Genomic DNA, 12,020 nt, shown 5'->3' on the forward strand with positions numbered 1-12,020 from the left:
GTTATCAGAGTTATCATGAAGCAGAAACAATGGCTGATGACTGAGGTGTGTGTTGGGGTTATCAGAGTTATCATGAAGCAGAAACAATGGCTGATGACTGAGGTGTGTGTTGGGGTTATCAGAGTTATCATGAAGCAGAAACAATGGCTGATGACTGAGGTGTGTGTTGGGGTTATCAGAGTTATCATGAAGCAGAAACAATGGCTGATGACTGAGGTGTGTGTTGGGGTTATCAGGGTTATCGGGAGGTGCGAGTGGGAAACAGAATGTTTTGTTGCTTGACCTTTCACCTTTTCAATAGATGACACCAAATCTGTTTTTGACAATTACAAACTTATCAATGTGAATAATGTAGATCGTTTGACAATATTATCAAGGTTAAGCTAGCTAGCTTTATTATTAGCAATGTTTAGCTAGCTGAAATCCTATTGGTTGAAGAATTGGTTTGATTTCAAAAGCATGTGAACAGTAACGTTTGAGTTCCCACCTCCCACAAGCACCTGCTGCCCCATGTGTGTCTGAGAGAGAGAGAGAGAGAGAGAGAGAGAGAGAGAGAGAGAGAGAGAGAGAGAGAGAGAGAGAGAGAGAGAGAGAGAGAGAGAGAGAGAGAGAGAGAGAGAGAGAGAGAGAGAGAGAGAGAGAGAGAGAGAGAGAGAGAGAGAGAGAGAGAGGAGAGAGCAATTGTGAAATCTTTAAAACCACCTCCCCTCATCATTCTGATCATAAAACATTGTTTCTAAAAAAAATATAATATCTTCCACCTCTCTCTCTTCTTGCTCTCTCCCTCTCTCTTTTATTTACCTCCGTCCCACCGTCCTCTTCCTCGTCCCACCGTCCTCTTCCTCGGGCCAAACAGACAAGTGTTTTGAGACCCATGTAAATAAAGTTGAAATGAATGTGCCTTGACTAAGTCTCTGTCCCTCCAGGCGCTGGCCAGTAACCCTAAGATAGAGGTGAGGGATGGGAAATATGCCTTCAAGCCCAAATATCACCTGAAGGACAAGAAAGCCCTGCTCAGACTGTTGGATAAACATGACCAGCTGGGACTGGGAGGATTACTGCTAGATGATGTGGAGGAGGGACTACCTAACTCTGCCAAGGCACTAAAGGTGTGTGTGTGTGTGTGTGTGTGTGTGTGTGTGTGTGTGAGAGAGAGTATTATTGAGTCAGACATATTACCGGCCTCTGTTCCTCCCCAGGTTTTGGGAGACCAGATCATCTTTGTGACAAGACCAGACAAGAAGAAGATTCTGTTCTATAATGATAAACACTGCCAGTTTACGGTTGACGAAGGTGAGCCCGTTGGTATAGTTTCTCTAACTTATTATTTTTTTAAAATGCCCTCATGGTAGATGAGTGGGAGCATTGGTATGGTCTCTTTTGCTTAGTTCTCTGTAGAAGGCGAGAATATAATGTTAATTGGAACTAGAGCGTTGGTATGGTCTCTTCCTTAATTTAGTTTGCGTGGTTGAAGATGAGAGCATCTGTATAGTTTCTCCCCATTTAAATCTCTGTTGGCAAGCTGAGCATTGGTAGGGTTTCTCTCCTGTCCTCCAATGCAGAATGTGAAAGTGTTGGTACAATTTCTCCCTTAATTATCAGTTTGCAGTAGATTCAGATAAGAGTGTTTTATAAGGTCTCTCTTCCTTATTTCAGTTAAAGGAGCTTTATTGACAGGAAATACATTCTGTAAATATTGCCAAAGGTAAAAAAAAAAAAATGTATTTTATAAGTCTAAAGAAGTAACGTCTAAAGTACAACTGCATAAAGTCACTTAGTTCTATGTAGAAATTGTGAGCACTGGTACGGTTTCTCTCCCTTTGCTTGGTCTGGTTTCTCTTTTATGTAATGACCTCAATGGCTCCACCCAGTGGTCAGATCCTGCAGGTTTATATATTTAAAAAAATCAAAATATGTACTATGACATTTTGAAATGTAGAGCTTTCAGTTCGTTCAAACCAGGATATTAACTGAGTTTAATTTGTTTGTTTACTTGTATGTTTTGATTTGTTTTACGCGTATGTATTGTGTACTGCAATTCAGCTTTTATCTGCCAAGTACGACCTATTTGTAAAAATGTGATAAACTACTACTGCTATTGTCCTACCTGAGCTAATGGTATCCTGTCTGTGTTTCCTGGCCTGTCGTCCCAGAGTTCACCAAGCTGTGGCGGAGTATCCCAGTGGACTCTATGGATGAAGAGAAGATAGAGGACTATCTCAAGAGACAGGGCATCTCCTCCATGCAGGAGACTGGACCCAAGAAAGTTGTGAGTTTCTCTCTCCACCTCTTTTTTTCTCTCACTTTTTCTTTCCGTCTCTATTTCTGTCTCACAGGCCGGGGTAATTCCAGTCCTCTTTTCTCTCTCACTTTTTCTTTCCGTCTCTATTTCTGTCTCACAGGCCGGGGTAATTCCAGTCCTCGGGGGGGCCTGATTGGTGTTACACTTTTGCCCCGGCCCCAGGTAACACACCTGACTCCAGTAATCAACTAATCCTGATCTTCAGTTTAGAATGCAGTTAGTTTAAATCAGCTGAGTTCTGCTAGGGAATGGGAGGGGGGAGGTGTGACACCAATCAAGCCCCCCGAGGACTGGAATTGCCCCGGCCTGCCGGTCTGTCACATAGCCGGGACAATAAACCCAAAATGATCTCGACATCCAAACAGAACAGAGAGAGGACGTTTGACATGTGGATAATAAGGATCCTTTACTAGAGGAATGTGACGTTTGACATGTGAATAATAATGATAAGGATCCTTTACTAGAGGAATGTGACGTTTGACATGTGGATAATAATGATAAGGGTCCTTTACTAGAGGAATGTGATGTTTGACATGTGGATAATAATGATAAGGATCCTTTACTAGAGGAATGTGACGTTTGACATGTGGATAATAATGATAAGGATCCTTTACTAGAGGAATGTGATGTTTGACATGTGGATAATAATGATAAGGATCCTTTACTAGAGGAATGTGACGTTTGACATGTGGATAATAATGATAAGGATCCTTTACTAGAGGAATGTGACGTTCGACATGAAATAAGTCGTGTCTGATATACTGATATGGGCTATTTGTTAACGAGACAGTTGGTCGCTACAACATTCAAACTAGAAGTAGTAGGTTGAAGGGTCATATAAAAAGTAACTGAGGGGCACATTCATGTTATAAACTTGTTCTATTTATCGACATTGTGATAATTCAGTCAATTTATGGTGATGCGGATTTATGTCCATCTCCTAGCTCTATCACTCTCTCTCTATCACTCTCTTATCCTATCACTCTATCTTTCTCTCCATACTTCTCATAACTTATCTGTGATTGGTTGTTTCTACAATAAACCGGTCTGTGATTGGCTGTTTTGGTTGTGTTGCTACAGTTACCAATCAAGAGGAAGAAGCCAGGTGGACAGAAGAAGAGACGCTTCAAGACTCACAACGACCATCTGGCTGGAGTACTGGAGGACTACTCAGAGGGCGTACCCGCTAAGAAGTGATGTCACTTCCTGGTTATACCCCTCCCACTTCCTCTTCCCTGGCCCAGTGAGAGAGGGGTGACCTGGGAGTTGTTGTTTTTGTAGTTTGTTTTGGCCGTAAATAAACTTTTTTTTATTTGTCTCACCAAAACTACAATGAAGATGAGAAGAGACAATTGCGGTGTCTCAAAAGTGTGAACTTGCTTCCTTTTCTTGTGTCCTTTCCTCCCCGATGATAAAGGAGAGGAGATGAGGAAAGGAAGCCATTTTAGAACATTGAGACACAAGATGGCTGACTGATAGACTGAAGTGAAGTCCTTGCCAAACACACTGACCTAAAGAGGCGCTCGCTGTCCTTTTTGAGAATACTGTACCAGTTTGGTTCTAAGCAGGAATACAAAAGGAGAATGGCTTTAGGGAAGCAAAAATTACGGTTAAATTTCCCAGAAATCCCAGGTTTTCCAGAAATCCCAGTTGGAATATTCCTGTAATGACAAATTCCCTGGAATCTGGTAATACTCCAATGGGGATGTCTGGAAAACCATAGGGGATTCTGGGAAGGTTCCAACCTTAGAAGGGGTTGTATGTGTAAATGTCTGGCACACGATGGACACTGCGCGTGTGATATTGGAGAGAGAATGTGTGTGAAAGTGTTTAAAAAAAAAATAATAGCAGTCGTATCATCTGTTGTGGTTGTTCCTTATATTCATTTACAACAGTGGTCACCAATGGCAACCTGGTAAAAATACAGGTTGTGCAGGGTTTTGCTCCAGACCTGCACAAACACTCCTGATTTTAGCTAAACAACTTGTAGAATCTACAATGTTTACTCAGACAAACACTAGCCTGGTCCCTGGTCTTTGTGCTGTCATTCCAAACGACATGACAAGGAGTCATAGCAGAGTTGAAACCAGGCTAGACAAACACCCAACTCCCATAGGAACCTTTCAGCCCCGGAAAACTTACAGTATATACTACACAGCTAATAAAGTGTTCATCAGTATATACTACACAGCTAATAAAGTGTTCATCAATACTTTGATTGGGTGAATCGGTTGTGTTAGTGCAGGGCTAGAACAAAAGCCTACACACCCTGTATCTCTCCACTTCCTGGTTGGGTCTCGGAGCATGTTACACACAGTACCTTTTCCTGAGGCCTTTCTTCTGACGGACACACAATAAAGTCATAGAAAACACACTGTACTGTTTCTTCTTGACAACATAAGGCCTGGATTCAATCTGATTGTTGCCCGCTGAACATTTAAAGGTCATATCTGATTGGGAGAAAGAGAGAGGAATCACGGAAAGACAAATGAAGACTGGTTGGATGAAAGCTCAGTGGGCGAATAGACTGGTTGGATGAAAGCTCAGTGGGCGAATAGATTGGTTGGATGAAAGCTCAGTGGGCGAATAGACTGGTTGGATGAAAGCTCAGTGGGCGAATAGACTGGTTGGATGAAAGCTCAGTGGGCGAATAGACTGGTTGGATGAAAGCTCAGTGGGCGAATAGACTGGTTGGATGAAAGCTCAGTGGGCGAATAGATTGGTTGGATGAAAGCTCAGTGGACGAATAGACTGGTTGGATGAAAGCTCAGTGGGCGAATAGACTGGTTGGATGAAAGCTCAGTGGACGAATAGACTGGTTGGATGAAAGCTCAGTGGACGAATAGACTGGTTGGATGAAAGCTCAGTGGGCGAATAGACTGGTTGGATGAAAGCTCAGTGGGCGAATAGACTGGTTGGATGAAAGCTCAGTGGGCGAATAGATTGGTTGGATGAAAGCTCAGTGGACGAATAGACTGGTTGGATGAAAGCTCAGTGGACGAATAGACTGGTTGGATGAAGGCTCAGTGGACGAATAGACTGGTTGGATGAAGGCTCAGTGGGCGAATAGACTGGTTGGATGAAAGCTCAGTGAGTGGAATTTACAGCTGAGAGACAAATAAAATGAACTTTTTAGGGGGTTGGAGGTGGATGGGGGGGGGGGGGGGGGTGTTAAACGCTGGTTGGAGGTGGATGGGGGGGGGGTGTTAAACGCTGGTTGGAGGTGGATGGGGGGGGGGGGTGTTAAACGCTGGTTGGAGGTGGATGGGGGGGGGGTGTTAAACGCTGGTTGGAGGTGGATGGGGGGGGGTGTTAAACGCTGGTTGGAGGTGGATGGGGGGGGGGGTGTTAAACGCTGGTTGGAGGTGGATGGGGGGGGGGTGTTAAACGCTGGTTGGAGGTGGATGGGGGGGGTGTTAAACGCTGGTTGGAGGTGGATGGGGGGGGGGGGGTGTTAAACACGGGTTGAGGTGGATGGGGGGGGGTGTTAAACGCTGGTTGGAGGTGGATGGGGGGGGGTGTTAAACGCTGGTTGGAGGTGGATGGGGGTGTAAACGCTGTGTGGAGGTGGATGGGGGGGGGTGTTAAACACGGTTGGAGGTGGAGGGGGGGGGGGGTGTTAAACGCTGGTTGGAGGTGGTGGGGGGGGGGTGTTAAACACGGGTTGGAGGTGGATGGGGGGGGGGGGGGTGTTAAACGCTGGTTGGAGGTGGATGGGGGGGGGGGTGTTAAACGCTGGTTGGAGGTGGATGGGGGGGGGGGGGTGTTACGCGGGGTTGGAGGTGGATGGGGGGGGTGTTAAACGCTGGTTGGAGGTGGATGGGGGGGGGTGTTAAACACGGGTTGGAGGTGGATGGGGGGGGGGTGTTAAAGCGGGTTGGAGGTGGATGGGGGGGGTGTTAAACGCTGGTTGGAGGTGGATGGGGGGGGGGTGTTAAACGCGGGTTGGAGGTGGATGGGGGGGTGTTAAACGCGGGTTGGAGGTGGATGGGGGGGGGTGTGTTAAACGCGGGTTGGAGGTGGATGGGGGGGTGTTAAACGCGGTTGGAGGTGGATTGGGGGGGGGGGTGTTAAACGCGGGTTGGAGGTGGATGGGGGGGGTGTTAAACGCGGGTTGGAGGTGGATGGGGGGGGGGGGGGTGTTAAACACGGGTTGGAGGTGGATGGGGGTGTTAAACCAGGTTGGAGGTGGTTGGGGGGGGGGGGGTGTTAAACGCGGGTTGAGGTGGATGGGGGGGGGTGTTAAACCAGGTTGGGGGTGGATGGGGGGGGGGTGTTAAACGCGGGTTGGAGTGATGGGGGGGGTTAAACACGGGTTGGAGGTGGATGGGGGGTGTTAAACGCGGGTTGGAGGTGGATGGGGGGTGTTAAACGCGGGTTGGAGGTGGATGGGGGGGGGTGTTAAACGCGGTTGGAGGTGGATGGGGGGGGGTGTTAAACGCGTTGGAGGTGGATGGGGGGGGTGTTAAACGCGGGTTGGAGGTGGATGGGGGGGTGTTAAACGCGGGTTGGAGGTGGATGGGGGGGGGTTGTTAAACACGGGTTGGAGGTGGATGGGGGGGGGGTGTTAAACGCGGGTTGGAGGTGGATGGGGGGGGTGTTAAACGCGGGTTGGAGGTGATGGGGGGGTTGTTAAACAGCGGTTGGAGGTGGATGGGGGGGGTGTTAAACACGGTTGAGGTGGATGGGGGGGTGTTAAACGCGGGTTGGAGGTGGATGGGGGGGGTGTTAAACACGGGTTGGAGGTGGATGGGGGGGGGGTGTTAAACACGGGTTGGAGGTGGATGGGGGGGGTGTTAAACGCGGGTTGGAGGTGGATGGGGGGGGGGGTGTTAAACGCGGGTTGGAGGTGGATGGGGGGGGTGTTAAACGCGGGTTGGAGGTGGATGGGGGGGGGGGTGTTAAACGCGGGTTGGAGGTGGATGGGGGGGGGGGTGTTAAACGCGGGTTGGAGGTGGATGGGGGGGGGGGTGTTAAACGCGGGTTGGAGGTGGATGGGGGGGGTGTTAAACGCAGGTTGGAGGTGGATGGGGGGGGGTGTTAAACACGGGTTGGAGGTGGATGGGGGGGGTGTTAAACGCGGGTTGGAGGTGGATGGGGGGGGGTGTTAAACGCGGGTTGGAGGTGGATGGGGGGGGGGTGTTAAACGCTGGTTGGAGGTGGATGGGGGGGGGGTGTTAAACGCGGGTTGGAGGTGGATGGGGAGGGGTGTTAAACGCGGGTTGGAGGTGGATGGGGGGTGTTAAACGCAGGTTGGAGGTGGATGGGGGGGGTGTTAAACGCCAAGGTCGCCAGTTCTAATCACGGTTGCGACTAGTTTTTCAACTCTACTCAACATAACTAATTACATTTCTAATCTACAAACTGAACAGCTTTAAATACGTGCAAAAACAAGGATGGTGGCCCAGTGGACTAAACCCTGAGATAGATGACGCTCAACCCCCCTGCTGGCCCAGTGGACTAAACACTGAGATAGATGACCCCTGCTGGTGCAGTGGACTAAACACTGAGATAGATGACCCTGCTGGTGCAGTGGACAAACACTGAGATAGATGACCCCTCTGGTGCAGTGGACTAAACACTGAGATAATGACCCTGCTGGTGCAGTGGACTAAACACTGGATAGATGACCCTGCTGACCCAGTGGACTAAACACTGAGATAGATGACCCCTGCTGGCCCAGTGGACTAAACACTGAGATAGTGACCCGCTGACCCAGTGGACTAACACTGAGATAGATGACCCCTGCTGGTGCAGTGGACTAAACACTGAGATAGATGACCCTGCTGGTGCAGTGGACTAAACACTGAGATAGATGACCCTGCTGGTGCAGTGGACTAAACACTGAGATAGATGACCCCTGCTGACGCAGTGGACTAAACACTGAGATAGATGACCCCTGCTGGTGCAGTGGACTAAACACTGAGATAGATGACCCCTGCTGGTGCAGTGGACTAAACACTGAGATAGATGACCCTGCTGGCGCAGTGGACTAAACACTGAGATAGATGACCCCTGCTGGTGCAGTGGACTAAACACTGAGATAGATGACCCTGCTGGTGCAGTGGACTAAACACTGAGATAGATGACCCTGCTGGTGCAGTGGACTAAACACTGAGATAGATGACCCCTGCTGGCCCAGTGGACTAAACACTGAGATAGATGACCCTGCTGGCGCAGTGGACTAAACACTGAGATAGATGACCCTGCTGGTGCAGTGGACTAAACACTGAGATAGATGATCCCTGCTGGTGCAGTGGACTAAACACTGAGATAGATGACCCTGCTGGCCCAGTGGACTAAACACTGAGATAGATGACCCCTGCTGGTGCAGTGGACTAAACACTGAGATAGATGACCCCTGCTGGTGCAGTGGACTAAACACTGAGATAGATGACCCTGCTGGTGCAGTGGACTAAACACTGAGATAGATGACCCTGCTGGTGCAGTGGACTAAACACTGAGATAGATGACCCCTGCTGGTGCAGTGGACTAAACACTGAGATAGATGACCCCCTGGTGCAGTGGACTAAACACTGAGATAGATACCCCTGCTGGCCCAGTGGACTAAACACTGAGATAGATGACCCTGCTGGCCCAGTGGACTAAACACTGAGATAGATGACCCTGCTGGTGCAGTGGACTAAACACTGAGATAGATGACGCTCAACCCCCCTGCTGGCCCAGTGGACTAAACACTGAGATAGATGACCCCTGCTGGTGCAGTGGACTAAACACTGAGATAGATGACCCTGCTGGTGCAGTGGACTAAACACTGAGATAGATGACCCTGCTGGCCCAGTGGACTAAACACTGAGATAGATGACCCTGCTGGTGCAGTGGACTAAACACTGAGATAGATGACCCTGCTGGTGCAGTGGACTAAACACTGAGATAGATGACCCCTGCTGGTGCAGTGGACTAAACACTGAGATAGATGACCCTGCTGGTGCAGTGGACTAAACACTGAGATAGATGACCCCTGCTGGTGCAGTGGACTAAACACTGAGATAGATGACCCCTGCTGGTGCAGTGGACTAAACACTGAGATAGATGACCCTGCTGGCCCAGTGGACTAAACACTGAGATAGATGACCCCTGCTGGTGCAGTGGACTAAACACTGAGATAGATGACGCTCAACTGCTTTCCTCCTTCTGACACCCAGGTGGTGACACGCATCTCCGCTTTGATGGTGGCCCACCCCCTGCTGGCGCAGTGGACTAAACACTGAGGTAGATGACGCTCAACTGCTTTCCTCCTTCTGACACCCAGGTGGTGACACGCATCTCTGTGTGCCTGGCAGATATCTCCGCTTTGATGTCGGCCCACCACCTCAACCTAGACAAGACGGAGCTGCTCTTCGTCCCGGGGAAGACCTGCCCGCTCAAAGACCTCTCCATCACGGTTGACAACTCCACTGTGTCGGCGTGACCCTGGACAACAAACACCCCGTCGTTCTCTACAAACATCAAAGCAGTGACTCGCTCCGGCAGGTTCATGCTCTACAACATCCGTAGAGTACGACCCTACCTCACACAGGAAGCGGCGCAGGTCCTAATCCAGGCAGTTGTCATCTCCTGTCTGGACTACTGCTACTCTCTGTTGGCTGGGCTCCCTACTTGTGCCATCAAACCCCTGGAACTTACCCAGAACACAGCAGCCCGCCTGCTTTTCAACCTCATGTCACCTACTGACTACGTTGAGGACATTTGTTTTATGTCTATGCCCGAGATATGTGGTTGTCCCACCTGGATATCTTAAGATGAATGCACTAACTGTAAGTCTCTCTGGATAAGAGCATCTACTAAATGACTAACATGTAAAGGTCACAGGTTCTAATCCTGTGGATGCTGTTTAAAAGGGTATATTTATAGCCCTGGTTACACCTCATATTAACATGTGGTTTCTCTGATCTGATCGAAGTGATCCAATCCAAACCTGTTTTAAAGTTTGACCCATCCACACTTGGTATTAATGTGTCTGAATCCCAATAACCTCTCCATCCTCCTGAGCTGTGCACTCCTTCACTACTCTACACACATCTTAAAGTGTGCACTCCTTCACTACTCTACACACATCTTAGTGTGCACTCCACTACTCTACACACATCTTGAAGCTGTGCACTCCTTCACTACTCTACACACATCTTAAAGTGTGCACTCCTTCACTACTCTACACACATCTTAGTGTGCACTCCTTCACTACTCTACACACATCTTAGTGTGCACTCCTTCACTACTCTACACACATCTTAAAGTGTGCACTCCTTCACTACTCTACACACATCTTAAAGTGTGCACTCCTTCACTACTCTACACACATCTTAAAGTGTGCACTCCACTACTCTACACACATCTTAGTGTGCACTCCTTCACTACTCTACACACATCTTAAAGCATTGTAGTGGTGTAGGCATGAGTTGGAGCAGGTTTCCATGTAGTTAAACAGACTGGCTATAGTAAAACAGACTTCACTGGCTAAACCTAAACAGACTTCATGTGAGTGAAACAGACTGGCTAAACCTAAACAGACTTCATGTGAGTGAAACAGACTGGCTAAACCTAAACAGATTGGATTGGATCTCAATTGGATATCCTTGAGTCCTCTCATCGCCTCCTCAAAACCCATTAGATGAGAAGGTTAGAACAGGGAGGGACCCTAAAATCCATGTAGGGAAGTGAACAAGTGCACACGTTGGGAGAAAAGGGGAGATTAATGGGACACACCCAGTGAGTATTTCTAGTCAGAGTACAGCAACACTGTCCTACAGTCTCCAAACAGCAAACTAAAACGTTTAAATAAGTCCCCTTTTTAATTACAATTGGATATAAAGCATTTTGGTGGTAAACAGTCAGACACAAAACATAGAGCACTTCTACTACAAAGGGGCAGTTTCCCAGTCACAGGTCACAGGTCAAGCCTAATCATGGACTAAAACGCGTTTTACATCCATCTGGGTCTGAGAAACAGGACATTGGTGTGGTGAGACGAGGAGAACAGTGACATTCTTCAGCTTCCTGTTAAAGTAGTAGCAGTACATGTTTGAGTGGTGAGATTCCTTCATTCGCCGTCTGCCAGAGAGGTACATGTTTGGCCCGGCGGGGCTGCGAGCTGGTGGCTAGTTTCTGGCCGGCGTGACAGCGGAGGTGGTTTTGACAGTCTTCTTCATGTGGTGGTAGTTGGGGAGGATCTTCATCAGGAAGTCCAGCTGAAGAGTCTGAGGCTGCAGAACACATGAACACAAAGACATGTTGTTGTTCACTGCTAACGAGGAAACACTGGTTGGACTGGAGTGGAGAAAGACCAAGCTACATGGACTGTATGTCTTATACACACAGACCTGTACAACACTAATCTGTGTGTGTGTGTACCTGTGGTCGCTCTGTCTGCACAGGTCTCTGACACACAGACCTGTACAACACTAATCTGTGTGTGTGTGTACCTGTGGTCGCTCTGTCTGCACAGGTCTCTGACACACAGACCTGTACAACACTAATCTGTGTGTGTGGGTACCTGTGGTCGCTCTGTCTGCACACGTCTCTACACACAGACCTGTACAACACTAATCTCAGTGTGTGTGTGTGTGTGTGTGTGTGTGTACCTGTGGTCGCTCTGTCTGCACAGGTCTCTACACACAGACCTGTACAACACTAATCTCAGTGGGTGTGTGTGTGTGTGTGTGTGTGTGTGTGTGGGTACCTGTGTCGCTCGTCTGCA

At 48.6% G+C, this 12,020-nt stretch overlaps 1 protein-coding gene and 1 long non-coding RNA gene across 2 annotated transcripts in view; one reads left to right on the plus strand and one right to left on the minus strand.

The window, feature by feature from the left end:
• The window catches only part of gtf2e2 (general transcription factor IIE, polypeptide 2, beta), a 26,347-nt gene extending 22,156 nt beyond the window's left edge, over positions 1-4,191 (plus strand). The window contains exons 5-8 of the mRNA XM_038999149.1: positions 927-1,109; positions 1,200-1,293; positions 2,154-2,269; positions 3,383-4,191. Coding sequence (XP_038855077.1) covers positions 927-1,109; positions 1,200-1,293; positions 2,154-2,269; positions 3,383-3,499 — 510 coding nt within the window. The 3' untranslated portion in view covers positions 3,500-4,191. The remainder of the gene's footprint in view (positions 1-926; positions 1,110-1,199; positions 1,294-2,153; positions 2,270-3,382) is intronic.
• A 6,901-nt stretch (positions 4,192-11,092) lies between these two features.
• On the minus strand, positions 11,093-11,858 carry LOC120051718. Its single transcript, XR_005477313.1, has 2 exons — positions 11,817-11,858; positions 11,093-11,526 (listed from the first exon to the last, which is right to left on the minus strand). It is a non-coding gene; the product is annotated as an uncharacterized LOC120051718 (long non-coding RNA).
• Between the last annotated feature and the right edge of the window lie 162 nt (positions 11,859-12,020).

The sequence above is a fragment of the Salvelinus namaycush genome, chromosome 8 (genome assembly GCF_016432855.1).
Source record: "Salvelinus namaycush isolate Seneca chromosome 8, SaNama_1.0, whole genome shotgun sequence".
In the NCBI taxonomy this organism is placed as follows: Eukaryota; Metazoa; Chordata; class Actinopteri; order Salmoniformes; family Salmonidae; genus Salvelinus; species Salvelinus namaycush.